The sequence below is a fragment of the Nycticebus coucang genome, chromosome 5 (genome assembly GCF_027406575.1).
Source record: "Nycticebus coucang isolate mNycCou1 chromosome 5, mNycCou1.pri, whole genome shotgun sequence".
Lineage (NCBI taxonomy): Eukaryota > Metazoa > Chordata > Mammalia > Primates > Lorisidae > Nycticebus > Nycticebus coucang.
Window position 1 is genome coordinate 121890686 of NC_069784.1, and position 21591 is coordinate 121912276.

The window sequence follows — 21591 nt, forward strand, 5'->3', positions numbered from 1 at the left end:
TCAATAAGAGCCTAACAAACAGAATCCAACAACACATCAAAAAAATTATACACCATGACCAAGTCGGATTTATCCCAGGGTCTCAAGGCTGGTTCAATATATGTAAATCTATAAATGTAATTCAACACATAAACAAACTTAAAAATAAAGTCCATATCATTCTTTCAATTGATGCAGAAAAAGCTTTTGATAATATCCAGCATCCCTTCATGATGAGAGCACTTAAGAAAACTGGTATAGAAGGGACATTTCTTAAACTAATAGAGGCCATCTACAGCAAACCCACAGCCAACATCATATTGAATGGAATTAAATTGAAATCATTTCCACTTAGACCAGGAACCAGGCAAGGTTTCCCATCATCTCCATTGCTCTTTAACATTGTAATGGAAGTTTTAGCCATTGCAATTAGGGAAGAAAAGGTGATCAAGGGTATCCACATAGGGTCAGAAGAGATCAACCTTTCACTCTTCGCAGATGATATGATCGTATATCTGGAAAACACTAGGGATTCTACTACAAAACTTTTAGAAGTGATCGAGGAATATAGCAATGTCTCAGGCTACAAAATCAACACCCAGAAATCTGTAGCCTTTATATATACCAACAATAACCAAGCTGAACAAACAGTCAAGGACTCTATTCCTTTCACAGTAGTACCGAAGAAGATGAAATATACCTAACCTGTTGGGAGTATACCTAACAAAGGATGTGAAAGATCTCTACAAAGAGAACTATGAAACTTTAAGAAAAGAAATAGCCGAAGATGTTAACAGATGGAAAAACATACCATGCTCATGGCTGGGAAGAATTAACATTGTTAAAATGTCCATACTGCCCAAAGCAATATATAATTTTAATGCAATTCCTATTAAAGCTCCATTGTCATACCTTAAAGATCTTGAAAAAAATAATACTTCGTTTTATATGGAATTAGAAAAAACCTCGAATAGCCAAAACATTACTCAGCAATAAAAACAGAGGAATCACGCTACCAGACCTGAGACTGTACTATAAATCCATACTGATCAAAACAGCATGGTACTGGCACAAAAGCAGAGAAGTATATGTCTGGAACAGAATAGAGAACCAAGAGATGGATCCAGCTACTTACTGTTACTTGATCTTTGACAAGCCAATTACAAACATTCAGTGGGGAAAAGATTCCCTATGTAACAAATGGTGCTGGGTAAACTGGCTGGCAACCTGTAGAAGATTGAAACTAGACCCACACCTTTCACCATTAACTAAGATAGATTCTCACTGGATAAAAGATTTAAACTTAAGACATGAAACTATAAAAATACTTGAAGAAAGTGCAGGGAAAACCCTTGAAGGAATCGGCCTGGGTGAATATTTTATGAGGAGGACTCCCCAGGCAATTGAAGCAGTATCAAAAATACACTACTGGGACCTGATCAAACTAAAAAGCTTCTGCACAGCCAAGAACATAGTGAGTAAAGCAAGCAGACAGCCCTCAGAATGGGAGAAAATATTTGGAGGTTATACTTCCAATAAAGGTCTAATAACCAGAATCCACAGAGAATTCAAACGTATTAACAAGAAAAGAACACGTGACCCCATCTCAGGGTGGGCAAGGGACTTGAAGAGAAACTTCTCTAAAGAAGACCGATGCACAATCTACAAACACATGAAAAAAAGCTCATTATCCTTAATCATCAGAGAAATGCAAATCAAAACTACTCTGAGATATGACCTAACCCCAGTAAGAGTAGCCCACATAACAAAATCCCAAAACCAGAAATGTTGGCGTGGATGTGGAGGAAAGGGCACACTTCTACACTGCTGGTGGGAATGCACACTAATACATTCCTTCTGGAAGGATGTTGGAGAATACTTACAGACCTAAAAATAGACCTGCCATTTGATCCTATAATTCCTTTACTAGGTTTATACCCAGAAGACCAAAAGTCACAATATAACAAAGACATCTGTACCAGAATGTTTATTGCAGCCCAATTCATAATTGTTAAGTCATGGAAGAAGCCCAAGTGCCCATCGACCCACGAGTGGACTAGCAAATTGTGGTACATGTATACCATGGAATACTATGCAGCCTTAAAGAGAGATGGAGACTTTACCTCTTTCATGTTTACATGGATGGAGCTGGAACATATTCTTCTTAGCAAAGTATCTCAGGAATGGAAGAAAAAGTATTCAATGTACTCAGCCCTACTATGAAGCTAAATTATAGCTTTCACATGAAGACTATAACCCAACTATAGCACAAGACTATGGGGAAAGGGCCAAGGAAGGGGAAGGGAGGGGGGAGGTTTTGGTGGAGGGAGGGTAATGGGTGAGGCCACATCTATGGTGCATCTTAGAATGTGTACAGGCGATTGCACTAATGTACACAGCTATGATTTAACAATAAAAATAATAATAATAAAAGCGCTAATGCAGCGGTTCTCAACCTGTGGGTTGCAACCCACAGGAATTGTATCTATAAAGGGCTGCAGCATTAGGAAGGTTGAGAACCACTGCTCTAATGAAAGCCTTCATACTGATCCAGTCAACACTGATGACCCAGGCAACCAATGTAGGAAAAGAGAGCAAGCATATGTCCACGTTGCCTCTAACAGGCCACGGCAGACACCACACAGAGATTAAGATACTCAGCCCTTGTCCTTAATCTAAAGGAGTGTAGTCATCACATATGAATGTTGTATATTAATAAGAAGGTTTTGTTTATATAGATTCAGTGATTTTATATTGTATAATTACTTGTGTTTAAGAATTATATGACAAATATGTATTATTTGAAGAAGCTACAGTTTAAATGTTTGTGTCCCTCCAAAATCCATGCAGAAACATAATCCCCAATGCAACAGTATTAAGAGGTGGGGCACTTTGAGAAGTAACAAAGCCTTGAAGGCTCCACCCTCGTGATGGAAATAGCGCCCTAGAGAAGGGCTGAAGTGAGTGAGTTTGCCCCTTTTCCCCTCCTGCCATGCATGGAGGCAGAGAGCGAGCCCTAACCAGCCCGATTCGGCTGCTACCTTGATCTTGAACTGCCCAGCCTCCTAAACTGTGAGAAACAAATTTCAATTATTTGTGAATTACCCAACACAATGTATTTTTGCTATAGCAGCACAGACCAAGATACTAAGTCTGACTGGTTTTCAGATTATTACCACAAAGCCAGTGGAATAAATGCAGCATGGTTTACTGTAAAATCAACACTGCCGTCATTTATACAGAAATCCAAGGAAAGGGTACAGCACTAAGAAAGGGTTGCACGTACCTATTTTATAAAAAATACAGAAAATGGTCTATGCATTTTGATGGCACATGTGACACTATCCCGTCTGTCTTGAGGAAGGTAATTCTTCATGTACAAGGACACTGAAATGATTAGGAAACAATCCAGAGCAGAGACAATAGGCGAAAATAGAAAGGACTGGAGAATCGAAATATTTCAACTCCAGAATCTCTAAGAGCTGAAGTTATAAAATTTTTATTCCTTAGCCAATCCCGTAACTATTACATCAAAATCTCTAAGGATGTGGCCTAGCAAATGCTTACCCCAGAGGGTTATGGTGCAGGCAGCCCAGCCTAAGAAGCTCTTATGTTTCCACACGCTTGAGTGCAGGAGCTTCAAGGCCTTTAAATCAGGTACGTGGAAAAAAGAGCTTCACAAAGGTGGATAATGAATTAAGGTTTGGACATCCTGAGTTTAAAGTACTTACGAGACATCCAGATTTAAAAGTCTAATAGAAATTGGATCGTTAGATCTGAAGCCCAGAACAGAGATCAGAGCCAGAGATCCACCCTCAGAGGATTAGAGGAGGTCCAAAGAGAAAGAACAAGGCAGCTTGAGATAAGAAGGGGTCTGAGGAGTAAAGTTCAAAGAGCATCTTCCCTCACGGGGAGTGTACAGAAAGATGATAGTATTAGAGTTGGCAAAGGAAGGAGAATGCATCTAAAAGGTAATTCCATTAACCAGCATTAAACCATATTTCCTTGTGACAACAAAGTGAAGCACTAAACAAAACTCAGGCATACATTTCAAAGAAAAAGCTTCAATGTCCAGCCCAGGTTGCCCATCCAAAGAGTACCTATAACAATGCCACCTGAGGCAGATTTTTAAAAATCAAGGACTATTACAAGACAAAAAGTAAAAGACAAATAATCCTATTTTTTTTTTTTTAAATAAGCAAAGGATTTGAAAAGACTTTTCTTCAAAGAAGACAGTCATACAAATGTGTATTTTCCATACTGACCTGTGGTCAGTCATAAGCACCGTCAGTCATTAGAGAGATGCAAATCAAAACCACAGTGAGATGCAGCTCATGCCCCCAGAACGGCTGAAACTGAAAATATGCACAATGACGAGTCTTGACAAAATGTGGAGAAACTGAAACTCACATGCTGGGATGAGAATGGAAAATAGTGCAGTGACTTTGGGAAACGGTTTGGCAGCCCTTCAAACGTTAAATCTAGAATTACTGTGTGACTCAGCAATTTCACTTCTGGATATATACTCAAATAAAGTAAAAACTTATGCCCCCAGAAAAGTCTGCACACAAATATTCAAACACTATTATTTAAAAAGTGAAAATAATTCACATGTCCATCAACTAATGAATGAATAGACAAAACGTAGAATATGACTCAGCAATAAATGTGAACAAAGTTGCTAAGACATGCCACAACACTATGAACCCTGAAAACATTACAATTACTGAAAGAAGCCCGTTATAAAGGGCCATATGTTGTTTGATTCCATTTACATGAAATAACCAGAATAGGCAAATCCACAGGGACAAAATATCTATTAGCGTTTGTCAGAGGACGGGGGAGAGAGGAATAGGGACTGTTGGTAATGAGTACAGGGTCCCTTTTAAAAGTGGCAGAATCAAAAGTGTTGTAGTATCAATGTTGACAGTTACACAAGTTTGTGAATACACAGTTGTCCTTTCTTATCCATGGAAGATTCATCCAGGACCCCCTCCCCGCCCCACACCTACCTAAATCTGCAGATATTCAAGTCCTGCACGTAAAGCGGTATAATACTAACTTATAACCTACACACATCTTCCTGTGCCCAGCAACTCCTCTCTTAAGGTCACTGACAAGTTCTTGGAAACTGTGAAATGACATACAACAAAACCAATTTTATTTTACCGCAGGCTAAGTGATATAAATAAACAAGAGTGAACTTCCTACAGCACAGGTCACAAAAACATCACCAAACTTCTAAATAAAGACCAAAAGTCTTTAATATTAAACATTGAAATAGATGTGAGCCATACATACATTTAAGAAAGATTAATGAAAACAACATATTATTTACCCAATTTCTAGTGAATCAGTGAGAGTAGTCCTGATGGTGGGTAAAATCAAGGAACAAATGTTTGCAAAATCAAAACTGTAAGGCCAGCTCCTCCCACCACACCACTCCCAATCCATGGCAGGTACAGCGGCCAGCTGGGCTCTTTCAGACTGATCCCTTATGCATTTGGATGACTACCATAGACTTCAGCAATTTTTACTTTGTACAAATTCATTTACTCATTTTTCAACCCTTCATTCCAGTTCTGGTGGCATGCAGGGCTGCTCCGGGCACCAGCCCCAGCCAGGATGCCACCCCTGATGGGGCCACTCAGACATTCACACTCACTCCCCCTGGGACCACAGAGACGTGTCAATGAACCTCATGGCCACAGCTTCAGGTGTGGAAGGACACCTGAGTATCCAGAGAAAACCCAGGAGCCATGGAGAAACCACGGCACCACACAGGCAGGGGCCTCAGCACCACTGATGTTTTTTTTTTTTTTTACTCACCAACATTATAGTGTTGAAATAGTGTTGAAAGAAAGATGTTATTCGAGTACCTGCTGTTCTTTAAATCATCTCTAGATTATTTATAGCACCTAATATTATATGATAGTATTATGCCTACAAAGCACTTCATTCAAGTGGAATCAGCGCAGTTCTTTACAGGCAGCAAAGTCAAGCGTTGCTATTGGAACGCTGTAGAATTTTTTTCCTGAATATTTCCAATCTGAGATTGGTTGAATCCAAGGCGTGAAACCCACAGAACCACTGAACTATATGCATTAACAAGGTGAATGTTATGGTATGTGAATTGTATCTCAATAAAACTATTATTTTAAAAAATGGATTCCAAGGATCTACCCATGGAGATGCTGTATGTCGGTGACTGGTCTATGAATCTATCCATTTAAAAAGCTCCACACATAGATTATCCCAATGCACAGCCAGACTGGAATCACTGGTGTGCCTAGAAAATTAGCTACAAAGTTACTTGATACGTTATGTCTCAATGAAAAGATACCAATATAGGCTGCAAGAGAGGTTGTCCAGGTCGTCGGCTTCACCCAAGGAGGCTGCCCCCGTCTCCTGTGGTCCTCTTTCCCTTCCCACCTCCTTACCAGCTGCCTGTGCAGCAGTCTGATCCTTCAGCACATGCCTACAGCTGGCCCACCTCACCACAACACTCCCAGGGAGCCCCCACAAAAGGTTTAAAGGCCTTTGAAACTCTCTGACCTCAGCCCTTTCCTGCCACCTTAATAAAACCAGTCTTTCCCATCACTCTCGCAGAGGATACAGCGAAGAGCACCCATCTCTTCCTAGATTCAGATCTGAGATTTTTAAAAAGAATTTTGCTGTTGTTCTTATTCCCGTCATTACAGAAAGAAAATAAATGAGGAACAATCCTACTCTTCATTAAATCCCAAGTTCAAAATACTGCCCACTCTATGAACCCTTCCTTCCCCAACTCCTCTCTCCTTTCTGAGTTCCCACCAGAATGAGCTTTCTCCACTACCACTGCATTAGATTTTCAGATTTCTATTTTAGTCCTTACTTAATTACAAGCCTCTTTTTTCTCAACCAGAAAATAAGTCTACAAGACCTGTAAATTTTTATGTTTGTATTCCAGCACCTAGCACAATTCCAGGTGTATAAGCAAATCTCAAACTTGTTTGTTAAATGAGTTGAATAAGTTAATCAAATACTGATTCTGATTTTTTTTTCTTTTAATTGAGGGGACAAAATTAATAGAGATCCTTTCTTAATGGCCAATACCAAAATAAGGTTATAAAAAACAATAACATTTAAAATTTACTGAAGTAAATTTTTATTTTCATGCCATTTTTTTCTTTTTTGAAAAGTCAGAATCCCTCCAAGAGTTTTTGGTGTTGTTTAATGTTTGGGGGTTTTTTTGAAATTTTAATTTTTTTTATTAATTTAGATAACATTTACATAGAAGTTTTATTCACAGATTTGTAGTGTATACTTTGATATATTTTGACAAATTCACATAGCTAACATCACAACCAAAGTAAAGGACAGTGGTTTAAGTGAGAAATTTCCCTTATCCTCCTTTGCAAACAATCCCCATAATCTACAAACAAACACTCTTCACTAAAAAGTAGTTTGACACGTTCTTGAACTTCAAGTAAATGCAATTATCTCGTACGCATTTATTTATGCTGGGTGTTGGAGAGATTTTTGAGATTTACCTATTTGCATGCACCATCATGTCATCTTTTAAATTACTTAGTAGTATGACACTGTATGTACCTACAGTAATGTGTCCACCATTCTTTTGATATACATTTGGATTGTTTTCCAATAAAAATTATAACAAATAAAGTGCAATAAAAGTACTTTTACAAGTTTTATTGGACATTTTTGAAATATTCTTTGGGCACATACTGTGAGTTGAAATTCTAGGTCACAGATAAAGTATATATTTCAGGAAATGCCAAAGAGTTCTCCAAGTTTGGACCAGTTTACCCTCCCACCATCAGTATAAAAGAAACCTAATTGCTCCACACCTTTGCCAACTTTCTATGCTACTGGGGTTTTTAGAAGTGTGTTGGCTAATTTACAAATACTGCAGGTTTTTCTAGATATCTGTTATTGATTTCTAGTTTCATTTCATTATGATCTTAGCAGATGCTTTGTCACATTACTATTTTATTCCTGATAATATTATCGTCCTGAAATCTACTCTGTCTGAAATTAATATAGCTTTTCCAGTTTCCTCATGATTAATATTTGCATGGTATATTTCTCCATCCTTTCCATTTTAATTTCTTTAGAGCTTTATGTTTAAGGTGGGTTTCTTGTAGAGAGCATACAGGTGGGTCATGCTTTTTTCCTCCTTTACTCCCAAACAATCCAGTGTGTATTTTCCTAAGAACAGGCATATTTTCTATAACTAAAGTGCAGTAAAAATATTCAGAAAATTTAACATTGATGGAATACTACTCTTCAGCACATTATCATTATACAAATTGTGCCCATTATACTAATATTGGAACACAGTTTTATTAGCTAGATTCAAATTGTCGTACAGCAGGTCTCCAGAACTTTTTCATCTTGCAAAATTGAAACTTTATACCCTGTGAGCAACATCTTTCCGTTTCTAACACCCCCCCCCAACCTGAAAACCACAATTATAACCTCCATTTCCATGAATTTGAGTATTTTACATATCACAAACGTGAGTTTGGGCAATATTTGTCTTTCTGCATCTGTCATTTTAATTAGCATAACATCCTCTAGGTTCATCCATATTGTTGCAAATGTCAGAATTTCTTTCTGTTTTAAGACTGAATAATATTCCATTATGCATATATACCACATTGTAAAATCTACTCATCCACTGACAGACATTACAAATGAGATTGCATCAAACCAAAAACCTCTGCATAGCAAAGGGAACAATCAAACTAGTGAAAAGGTGACCTACTGATGAGCAAAATATATCTGCAAACCATACATAGTGTAGGGGTTAATATTCACAATATATAAGGAACTCATACAAATCACTAGCAAACTATAAAAAGAAAAAAAAATGAGGAGGCTGGGTGTGGTGGCTCACACCTATAATTCTAACACTTTGAGAGGCAGGAGGAGGATTGCTTGAGGTCAAGAGTTCGAGATCAGCCTGAACAAGGATGAGACACTCTCTCTACAAAAAACAGAACTATTAGCCAGGCTTGGTGTGCACCTGTAGTCCAGCTAATTGGGAGGCTGAGGCAGGAGAATCTCCGGAGCACAGGAGTTTGAGGTTTCAGTGAACAATGACGACACTACTGCACTCTAAACCTGGGCTATAGAGCAAGGTCCCGTCTCAGCAAAAAAAGGTGAGGCAGAGAATCTGAATAGACATTTGTGAAAAGAAGATATACAAATATTCAAGGTATGAAGCATAACTTATCATCGGAGAAATGCAAACCAACCCGCAATGAGATATCACTTCACACCTTTTAGAGTAGGTATTATTTTTAAAAAAAAAGATCCGTGTTATCAAGGATGTGGAGAAAATAGAACACTTTTATACTGCGTGTGGGAAATGTAAATTAGTAAAATCATTATGGAAAACAATATGAAGATCCCTCAAAAAATTTAAAATAGAAATTCCATATGATCCAGCAATCCTGTATTTTAGCTATATATCCAAAGAAAATGAAATTGGTACCTCAAAGAAATAGCTGCTCTCCCAGATTCACTGCAGCTTTATTCCTGATAGTCAAGATTTGAAAACAAACGAAATGGGTGTTGTTTAATGTTTGATCTGGGTTAATGTCTCTCTACATTCTTCACCTCTACCGAGATTGATTCACTAATGAATTCTAAGTGAATATCTCTGAGAAATAATAGAACCTATTCAACCAGAGTCAAAGACCACATTATTAAATGAAAATCTTAGGCTCGGCACCTGTAGCTCAAGTGGCTAAGGCACCAGCCACATACACCAGAGCTGGAGCTTCGAATCCAGCCCAGGCCCGCTGAACAACAATGACAACTACAACCAAAAAATAGCTGGGCATTGTGGCGGGCGCCTGTTGTCCCAGCTAGTTGGGAGGCCGAGGCAAGAGAATCGCTTAAGGCCAGAAGTTGGAGGTTGCTGTGAGCTGTGTGACGCCACTGCACTCTACCCAGGGCAACAGCTTGAGGCTCTGTCCCAAAAAAGAAAAAAAAAAATTAAGTGAAAATTTCAGATTCACATTTCTTTTTTTTTTTTGGCCGGGGCTGGGTTTGAACCTACCACCTCCAGCATATGGGACCGGCGCCCTACCCACTGAGCCACAGGCGCTGCCCCAGACTGGTTGCATTTCTAACCAGACTAAGTGAAGACTAAAGTCTGTGCAAAAAACATAAAAATAAAAATAAAATAAATTTAAAAAATAAAATATATGTATACATATATATAGCATATACACACACGTGCACAGCTCTGAGGTAAAATACTTTTTAAGTAAATATTTCCTTTTTTTTTTTCCTTTTGTGGTTTTTGGCCAGGGATGGGTTTGAACCTGCCACCTCCAGCATATGGGGCCAGCACCCTACTCCTTTGAGCCATAGGTGCTGTCTGTAAATATTTCTTTTATGAAACAGTCTTTCACTGCAGAGAAAATATGAAAGATAGCCAAAAACTAATAAACCAATGACAAAATCTTCAGTCGAATTTTTATATAAAATATTCTTACTTCAATTTACAAAGAATATTCATACATATTAACTCAATTCTTCTTCATAATTATTCTGAACTAGTAAGTATTAAGGCAACACTTATAACCAATGTCTTTTTGACAACATTCAGAATTATTTTTACCTCAACATCCAATGGGTCATATTTAAAATAGTTCTCAATCTCAGCTAATAGAACAAACAGTGTAACCCCCCAGAATCATTTTCAACGGAGTCCATGGATTAGTCCACGTCTGATTCGTGCTAGACAATGATTGCCATGCTCACTGAACAGTCGGACTTTTACTGACTTCAATTAATGGCAATATGTTGTTATTTTATGGCAAAAGACATGAATTTAGATGTTAAATTTTTCCAAAGGCACAAAGAGTTCATAAAATCTACAAATATAATTGAAGCTTTTAGCAATAACGGATCAAATTATGATAAAATTTCTTCCTTTTTTTTTTCTCTAGAGACAGAGTCTCACTTTGTCACCCTTGGTAGAGTGCCCTGGCGCCACACAGCTCACAGCAACCTCCAACTCCTGGGCTTAGGCGATTCTCTTGCCTCAGCCTCTCAAGTAGCTGGGACTACAGGTGCCTGCCACAACGCCCGGCTATTTTTTTGTTGCAGTTTGGCCAAGGCCAAGTTCGAACCCGCCACCCTCGGTATATGGGGCTGGCCCCCTACTCACGGAGCCACAGGCACCACCCTAAAATTTCTTTTTGCATAGAGAAACAATATGGAGCCTTTTATGACTAAGCTTAAAAAGATATTTCAGGCAAGATGGCTGATCAGAAACAAAAGCTGCCAGACTGTCTCTTAAGAAGAAAAGTTTTAGATGGGAAAATAAAAAACAAACAATCATAGAAGGGGTATAATTCCAAGGGAAAAGAAAATACTTTCAAAGTAATCATTATTCTAATTCTCCAAGGTTTTAATTAGCTAAAAGTGAGGATAAAACTCTCTGTTAATGTGGCATTCTGATTTACCATTTAAAAATATGGAAGTCATGAAAAAAAAAAAAAATGGAAGTCATGGAATTAAAATGCTAAGCTTCCCATTCCTGCATATACTGGCTGCACTGCAGACCTGAGCGAGGTAGGCCTGGCCCAGGACCTCAGCATCACAGCAGGAAATATTCCAGACAATGAAATTCAAATTGCTGATGGTATTGGAATAATAAAACATTTTAATGTGCTTAGAGAACAGAAGTCCTGGTATTAATCCTGATACCAAGACAGAACCATCTCTCACACTAGCTAACCAGCCCTGATCCACCAGCCTCGCTCCCTTTTCGAGGAAGTTGAAATCTCATCAGATTTCTCTCTTAGTCAGCTGTTTACTGGTTTTCTGCCAACACAATTCATAAATCTTTTTCCATTCACTCTCACATTCCAAACACATGAACATTATCTTTTCTCAAAGAAAAAAATCCCCATTAGATAATTTTATTTCCATATCTGGTTCAAGCTAACACTTTACCCAAATTATTATTTTGTTTCTGGGAGAGTAACCAAGGAACATTTCATAAAACTGCAGTTGGTATACCACCTTTGGGAAAATAATAATAAAAAAAGATCCAAAATGTTTTTCCCTTCATAAGTATGCAACAGTACTTTCTTTAATTTGCTCTAAAATTTAGAACCTCCATTCTGCTTCGAGGAGACAAGAACAAGTGAACTAAGAGAACCACGCCTTGTTATTTCGCCTTCTGTGAACACTGGCAAATGATGGAAGATCTGGTATTGGGGAAGACAGAATGAGAAACTTCAGTAAATTCTACTCCTGGGTTATTTTAGGCTGGCACAATTTATTTTGCATATATGGGAGACTATGGTCTGACTCCTGAGTAGGGGGGGAAAGTACTTTTCATTTTAATTTGAAAATACTTCTTCACATTCTTCTCAAAACCTGGGGTCATTTTGACTGAAGCAATAAATTTAAATGAACGTTCAGTTGGAGTAAATAGAGTGTCAACTCACCTCTCCATTTCTTTTGCATTTTCTGTCTCAATGTCTTTCTCACTGGTAACACCAAAGATATCCTACATCTGAGACAGCCACCAAGAACTTCTCATCTATGAGAAGGTCCCAGAGCTCAGAATTTGTATATGGCATATTAAAATTCACTCACCAAATTTCTAAGCCCTGATTAGCAGAGGTGATACGGTATGAAATGTGCTAAATCATGACACCTAGAATTTGATACATGTAATACTGAATAAGTCTTACTATCTGTTATGGGTTTAACTGTGTCAACCAACATTCATGTTGAAGTTCTAAATTACAGTTTCTCAGAATGTAACCTTATTTGAAAATAGGCCTTTTATGGAGTTAACCAATCAAAATGAAGTCAGCAGGATGGGCCCAAATCCAATGTGATAAGTGCCCTTATAAGAAGAGATCTGAACACAGAGACACACAGCAGATTCCACCCTCTTCAAGGATTAAAGGTGTAAAATTTTTAAAAAAGAGACACAGTGGGAAGGCAGTTTGAAGATACAGGGAAAATATGCTCCTCTATAAACAAAAAAAAACAGGCCTGGGCCAGATCCTTCCCTCATCCACTCTCAGAAGGAACCAACCTGCCAACACCTTCATCTCAACTTTTAGCCCCCAGAACTGTGAGACAATAAGCTTCTGTTCATTAAACCACCCACTCAGTGGTACTTTATCAAAGCCGTCCAAGCAAACTAACTCGTTATCTTAAAGACATAAAGTTGCATGTTGATTGGTTTAATCTTCTTGAATTATAACAGATTACTTAAAGATTAAAAAATTCACATGCCAATTCTATTCTAACATACACACTGGTGTGGTATGAAAGGTAATATCAAATAAAGATAAATTACAGTCTGTGAAGAAGGTATAAAAGAAGAGAGTAAAAAAGAGTGATAATTTGAATGCTGAATTTAGGCTGTTAAAATCTAAGAATGGAAAGCCTGATCCAAAGTGTTGTTAAATAAAGATAAAATTTAATGGCAGATTATAATTAAAGAGTTAAGAATCTTCAGCATGAAAGAAGATACTACCAAAGCAAAGATCTAATTTCACAAGAAAGACACAGTTTGATTATACACATATACAACTGATTTTTGACAAAGGTGCCAAGAACACACATTAAGGGCCAACTTCTCTGAAATAATGGTGCTGGGAAAATCAAACATCCATTGTGCAGAAGAATGAAATTGAACTCCCATCTGTCACCATATAGAAAAACCAACTCAACACGGATTAAAGATTCAAACATCAGACCAAAATTATAAAACCAAAATGGGACTATTAAAGCTTCAGCAAAAGAAAGAAAAATCAAAGTGAAAAGACAACCTGTTGATTCAGAGAAAGTATTTGCAAACTATTCATCCAAAAAGAGACTAATTTCCAAAATACACAAGGAAGTCAATCAACTCAACTAAAAAAAAAAGAAAAAAAATCTCATTATATGTGGGAAAAGGACATGAATGCACATTTCTCAAAGGAAGACATACATACAGCCAATAGGCATCTGCAAAAATAATCAGCATCACTAACCATAGGAGAAATGCAAATCACAGCCAAGAGGAGATACCTTAGGATGGCTATTAGTTAAAAAAACAAAAACATAACAGATGCTAATAAGGATAAGCATTAAAGAGAACTCTTTATTGTTAATGGGAATGTAAATTAGTATAGCTACTATGGAAGACAGTACAGAAACAAAATCTAAGAATGTAACTACTATGTGATCCAAAAAACCCAGTATTAGGTATTTATCCAAAGAAAAATAAATTACTTATCTCAAAGGGATACTTGTACTCACATGTTTATTTCAGCATTACTAATAATAGCAAAGATATAGAATCAACCTAAGTGACCATCAACAGGTGAACAGATTAAGAAAATGTTGTATATATACACAATGGAATACTATTCAGCCATTAAAAAACATGAAGTCCCGTCATTTGCAGCAATATGGATAGAATTTGAGGTCATTATGTTTTAAGCGAAATAAGGCAGACACAGAAAGACAAATTTTGCATGTTCTCACTCATATGTGGGAGCTAAAAAAATTGATCTCATGGAGGTAGACAGAATGACAGATACTAGAGGCTAAGAAGGGTGTGGGTGTGAGAAGGGAGATGAAGAAAGGTTGATTAATGGGTACAAAAATATAGTTAGAGGGCGGTGCCTGTGGCTCAAAGGAGTAGGGCACCAGCCCATTTACGGGAGGAGGCGAGTTCAAAACCCAGCCCCTGCCAAAAACTGCAAAAAAAAAAAAATATATATATATACACACATATATGTAGTTAGATAGAAGATACAAGTTCTAATGTTTGAGTACGGTGACTATAGTTAGCAACAATGTATTATATGCTTCAAAGTTCCTAGAAAGGAGAACTTGAGATATTCCCAATACATATAAATGACAAATACTTGGGCTTGATGCCTGTAACTCAGCGGCTAGGGCACAGGCCACATACACTAGAGCTGGTGAGTTCGAATACAGCCCAGGCCTGTCAAACAACAATGACAACTACAACCAAAAAATAGCCAGGTGTTGTGGTAGGCATCTGTAATCCCAGCTACTTGGGAGGCTGAGGCAAGAGAATCACTTAAGTCCAAGAGTTTGAAGCTGCTGTGAGCTGTGATTCCCTTGCACTCTACCCAGGGCGACACAGTGAGACTCTGTCTCAAAAAAAAAGAAATACTTAAGGAGATGGATACCCCCAAATACCCTAACTTGATAATTACACATTCTATGCATGTAACAAATACCCACACATGCTCCATAAATATATGAAGTATTATATATGAATAAATAAATACATAAATAAACAAACAGCACCAAAAACCCTTATGTATAAATCTAACAGTGATGGAGAAATATTTCATGTTCAAAGATTGAAAGACTCGACATTGTTGTCACTTCCTCTGAACCTGATCTATAGATTCAACAAAACAATCACAGCAAAGTGTTCCATAGATGTCAACAAACTGATCTTTAAAAGTATTTGAAAAGAAAAAAGGGTCAAAAAGAGCCAACACAATATTGAAAAAGAAGAACAAAGTTGGAGGATTCACACTATACAATTTTAAGATTGGTATAAATCCACAGTAATCAGCACAACATGATATTGGTCAAAGAATAGATATATAGAACTGAACAGAGAGCAAATAGAGCCAGGCATGTGCAGTCAACTGATTTTTGATAAAGAAAACTCAAAAATTAAAGGGCAGTCTTCTCAACAAATGGTTCCAGAACAATTGGATGTTCATACGAAAAAAAAGAAAAGAAAAAGAACTTAGCCACAGACCTTACATAACACACAATAATGAACACAAGATGGTTTATTAACCGGCGTGTAAAATACAAAACTATAAAACTTCTAGAAGATAACACAGGAGAAAGTTTAGATTAGTGAAAATGGAGATGAGTTGTTTTGATTCAATACCAAAAATGCAACTCATGAAAGAAAAAAATTGTTAACCTGGACTTTATTAAAATTAAAAGTTTTACTTAATCGAAGACATTGCTAAGATAATGAAAAGAGAAGTCACAGGTTGAGAGAAGGTTTGCAAATCACATACCCTTCAAAGAACTTCTGTCAAAAATATACTAAGAACTCTTAAAAATCAGTAAAAAAAAAAAAAAAAAAAACACACAATCTAATTAAAAAGTGGGAGAAAGGGTGGCACCCATGGCTCAGTGCTTAGGGTGACACAATCTAATTAAAAAGTGGGAGAAAGGGTGGCACCCATGGCTCAGTGCTTAGGGTGACACAATCTAATTAAAAAGTGGGAGAAAGGGTGGCACCCATGGCTCAATGGTTAGGGTGCTGCCCACATACACCAAGGCTGGTGTGTTCAAAACCGGCCCAAGCCAGCTAAAGCAACAGTGACAATTACAACAACAACAAAATAGCTGGGCGCTGTGGTGGGTGCCTGTAGTCCCAGCTCCTTGGGAGGCTGAGGCAAGAGAATCACTTAAGCCCAGGGATTTGAGGTTGCTGTGAGCTGTGATGCCACAGCATCACAGCACTCTACCCAGGGCAACAGCTTGAGACTCTATCTAAGAAAAAAAAGTAGGAGAAAGATCTGAACAGATACTCAATCACAGAGCATATACAGATAGCAAATAAATATATGAAAAGATGTTCAACTTGATATGTCATTAAGGAATTACAAATTAAAACAAGAAGATACCATTATGCACCTACTAAAATGGCTAAAATCTAAAACAATAGTGCCAAAGCTAATGAGAATGTGGAACAACAAAAATTCTCATTCTTTACGGGTGGAAATGAAAAATTCTATGGCCATTCTAAAAGATGGTTTGGCAGGGCGGCACCTGTGGCTCAGTGAGTACGGCCCCGGCACCATATACCAAGAGTGGCAGGTCTGAACCCAGCCCCTGCCAAATTGCAACAAAAAAATGCCAGGTGTTGTGGCAGGCGCCTGTAGTCGCAGCTACTTGGGAGGCTGAGGCAAGAGAATTGCCTAAGCCCAAGAGCTGGAGCTTGCTGTGAGCTGTGACGTCACCGTACTCTATAGAGGGCGACAAAGTGAGACTCTGTCTCTTAAGAAAAAAAAAAAAAGATGGTTTGGCAGTTTTATGCAAAGCTGAATACAGTCTTATAGCAAACCCACTTCTAGGTATTTACCCAACTGATTTAAAAACTCATGCCCATACAAAAACCTATAAACAATGTTTATTCATAAGTACCAAAACCTGAAAGCAATCAAGATGTCCTTCGATAAGCAAAAAATCATACTGTGGTATGTCTATAAGATGGAATACTATTCAGCAATGAAAAGAAATAAGCTAACAAGCCACAAAAAGACGCGTATAAATCTTGAATGAATATTGCTAAGTAAAAGAACCACTGTGAAAAAACCGAATGATTCTAATTATGTGACATTATAGAGGCAAATTACAGAGATAGTAAACAGATCAGTAATTGCTACAGGTTTGGGGGGGGGGGTCGAATAAACCCAAAGAACTTTATAATATAAAGAATGTATCTTGTCCATACACAAGTTAACTAACATTCTTCTTTGTTCTGATAGCTAAGGGAGTCTATAAGCAACAAAGTCCCAGAAGCAAGAGCACAGTCAGTGCCCAGATCTTGGTTTTCAATACATGCTATCATACAATAAAACAAAGCACAACTTCTTGGGGAAATGTCCTCTTTTAAATTGTTAATATAAATGCTATCCTAATGAAGGAAGTTAATTTATGAGGAAGTTTAATCTTTTTAAAGACACCACTGTGGGATTAAGTGATTTTCCCCCAGGTTCCATACTAATGATGAACCCAGGCAATCTGGCTCCAGACTCCAGCTTTTAAGTACTTGGGGACACCACTTTTCACAAGGCCCTTTGTTAACTTACAATTTTTAGACTCAGTCTGTTAACAATTAGGAAACCTAATGACGTAGAAGTAATGATGAACCACAATAAGAAGAGGCAGGGGAATACGTAAGTAAGCTGTTTCTTCTGTTCTTATACAGGAGTAACTTTCTATATGTGTATAATAGGATTATGATAATGAACTTTCTATGTAATAGAAAGTCAACAATTTTTTATATATAATTTCAAATAGTGTAACAATCAGCAGGGAAGAGAGATAATAAACTCTAGTTGAATTCCTCATATTTCATAGCAGGAATGATGGTTAATTTGGGGTGTATCCAGCAGTGTCAATAGCTATTGCCTAATTTTAATGAAAATATTATATATAATTTATATGACTATTAGAAAAACTGCAAACAAAAGTTAATAATAAAGTAAGAAATAACAATACAAGCAAATTATTCAGAGCTTTGGGACGACTGTCAGAAAAGTGAAAAATAAAAGGGGAGTGGGGAAAGAGAAGACTTTGTGGTATTTACATTTTTATTAAAATTATCAGATATTAATTTATTATGAAAAATAATTCTATAATACTATCAATAATAGCTCCACCCTGTAAAGGAAGGATACACTGAGTGAAGAGGGTAGCTTTCAATTCTGGCATGATAAAAGAAAACAACAATTACTGCTACCAGATAGTAAAAAAGAGGCACAAGGATAATATTTAGACATATTCTAGCATATTCACCTTTGCTGATTCTTTGCTTCCACATCATTATGGGCTAAACAATCCATTTTTTCATATAAACTTCTAAAGAGACAGTCACTTCATTGGCTTTTGACCACTATTCAGTCTCAACCATTCCAATCTTCCACCTTGTACATTCATTTAGAGAAAGGGCTGTTTCAAAGCACACATTATTGGCAGGAGCCAACACTGGTATCACCTTTTTAAGGTATATTTTGGAAGTCCTTATTAAAATGTAACATAAGGCTACATTTTGACCTAAACCATTCACTTCTCTGAATCTACCCTATAGAAACACTTCCAAATGCCCAAAGCTCACTCTGTACACAAACTTCGAATGGACAGAGAAAATTTTGTAACTAAAAACAACCTAAATGTACATCGGTAGATGGCAGAATATTCTGTCGTCCTTCTAGAAATAAAATACATCTTTTATGTAGTGACACTGAAAGCGACCCACAATAGATTGCAAAGTGAGAAAAGGATTCAAATTATGTTATACAATTTTTTGTAAGAAAAATAGACATACATACATATCACATATACGTGTGCGAACTGTGTACTTAAGGTGTTGTGTGAAGGTGACTTCTTTCAGTTTGTGATCACTTTGCTTGGCACATTTCTTTGTCACTATCTTTTTACATCCACCATGTGTTGCTTTCATATTTTAAAAAATCAGGTCATGATTCAATTGTCATGTATCTGGGATGAAAAAAAAATCCAAAAAGGGAACCACTCTTAACGTCTTTCAATAATTCACTTGAAATCACAAAAAGAATTCTGTGCAAGAACCAGCACGCTGCCGTCTAGAACTAGGGAAAAGGAGAACTTCACTGGTTTGGATCATTGCGCAGTGAACTAGGGCAAGAAAATCAGGGCACCAAAAACAATGAAGGCAGGGAGGGCTGAGCAGTGAAGTCTTCAGAGGGGCGGCGGCCGACAGGGGGGACACGGGGCGCGGGAGACGAAGGCAGCTGGCCCAAGACGGTGGCAGGGTAGGGGAGAAGCCGGGACCCGCTGTGTGGGAACGCGGTCGCAGGGTCAAGCGACGGAAGGGGCGGGAAGGCGCGCCGGGAGCGCTGCTCCATCTAGGGAACAGTAGGAAGCCAGAGGCGCGGCTGCCGGCGAGGCCCGGCCTGCAGCGCGGGGTCAGCCCGGGACGCGGAGGGGTGGGCAGAGTGCCCGGGAGCGCGCCGCGGGGCCGACGGGGCCGCGCGAGGCCCGGGCCGGGGTGAGAGGTGCGGCCGGAGCCCCCGCCCGGCCCGTACCTTCCCAGGAGAGCTCTCCTCCCGGCTCCCGCTTCAGGAACTTGTACCAGAACGTGTCCACGCGGCCCGGCTCCGCCCCGTCCTGCACCGCCTCCTCGGGCGCCAGCTCCACCTCCCCGAGCCACAGGCCCGGCTCCTGCAGTGCCAGCGCCCCCGCGCCCGCCGCCGTGCCCGCCGGCCTCAGGCGCACCGCCCCGCGCGGCTCCCAGTGCCCCAGCTCGGGCCGCGACCCCACGACCAGCAGCTCTGGCCCGGCGCCGGCCACGGCGGGCGGCACCACCACCCCGAACCGGAACCGCATGGCGGCGGCGGCGGCGCGTCTCCCGGAGCCGCTGTCCCCGCGGACAGAGCGCCAGGCGGCCGCGGAGATTGGCGGTGGCGGGGGTGGCCCTGAACCCTCGGGAACACGTGCGGCCCTGCGCCTGTTTTAGGCGGCATCACGCGGCCCGGCGGCCTGGGCCTTGGCCAAGCTGGGGCGCGGGAGGTGGCGGCAGAGCCGCCCACTGGTGCCCACTCGTGGGCACTGGGGACGCTGCGGACGGAAGGAAAAAAAGAAAAGACGGGTTAGGAGAGGAAGGAAACCTACCCCAAGCCCCCCGACTCTCCTGCCATCTTTCCAAGACTCGAAAATTATGAGATCCTAAGGAAAGGAACCGTTGCTACACAGCGACTTCCAAATAGTGAGGCTGGGCGAGGATCCTGGGCCATTCTCTGGAGCGCTCCGGGTCTTTAACCAACTCACTCTCTTTGGTTTTAGGTTCTTTCCCTGTAAAATTGAGGGTACGAAATAATCTTTCAAAACCCTGCCAGCTCTAAAAGTTCTTTGGTGGGAGAGGCATCACTGACCCCCGACTCCAATGCAAAAAAAGCCTTTCATCCTTTTCTCTTGCTTACTCCTTATTAAAATCTGAAAAGACATGAACCGATCGTTTTCTTTTTTTTTTTTTTTGGTAAAAAAAAATTATATTTTAAGTAAGTGTATAATAAGAAAATGAGTTTGGAGTAAATACTTTCAAGTGCGTTTCAAGGTCAAAATAATTATGTGATTGTAAATGTATGACTTCTATAATATTTTAAGTGGCATAAAAATAAAACCTTTGTTTAAAATTTGCTTTCAGTAAAAGTCAGCACTATGTATTTTAAGCTTAAAACATTTTGGGGTCAAGAAACAGGACTATACCTATCTGGACAAAAGAAAAATACTTAACATCTTGGTGTGAAGGGGACTAAAATTTGTCACTGCCATAAAATAAATGTGCTATTTACATATTTGTTAATTTTTCATTCATTAACAAAATTATTCTCACGGTCTTACATTTGTATGTCCAGTAACATTTAAGATAAGATAGATCTCTCATGTAAATTAAAGACACAAAGACATGTTTTCCAGTATTTGGAAGCTTATCAATAGTAAGGGGGGTGGGGATTGAAAATTTCACACATTCAGAATACTGGAAGTAAAGCAGAAGTACAAAAATGTAAACTAGGCGAACTCAGTCTTTCCATGGAACAGTTAGTAAACTACTGATACATTTCACTCTTAAATATTGATGTTCCACTCAAACTTTGGTTGCTTGCTAAAGTTAAGGATAAACATGCAGAAAAATGGGAAGATAGCAAGACTGGCCAAACATGGCTGATGCAGTAGCAAATCTAGACATTAAATCACAATAGCATATGAGTTAACTTATTAAAATCTATGTTACAAGAGATTCTTAGACTAATTTTAGGAAAATAAGAGTCATTCAGCCATGCAAAAAAGACA

The 21591-nt window shown here is 38.9% G+C and overlaps 1 protein-coding gene across 3 annotated transcripts in view; it reads right to left on the reverse strand.

Annotated features, from left to right (window-relative positions):
* EPM2A (EPM2A glucan phosphatase, laforin) overlaps positions 1-21053 on the reverse strand; it is a 97098-nt gene extending 76045 nt beyond the window's left edge. Inside the window, exon 1 of one of the 3 annotated variants that reach the window (XM_053592645.1) lies at positions 19827-21053. In XM_053592645.1, coding sequence (XP_053448620.1) covers positions 19827-20127 — 301 coding nt within the window. In that variant the 5' untranslated portion in view covers positions 20128-21053. Of the gene's footprint in view, positions 1-4244; positions 4339-19826 lie in introns of those variants that run through there. The other 2 variants (XM_053592648.1, XM_053592646.1) reach the window with 2 other exon arrangements.
* Positions 21054-21591: the final 538 nt, after the last annotated feature.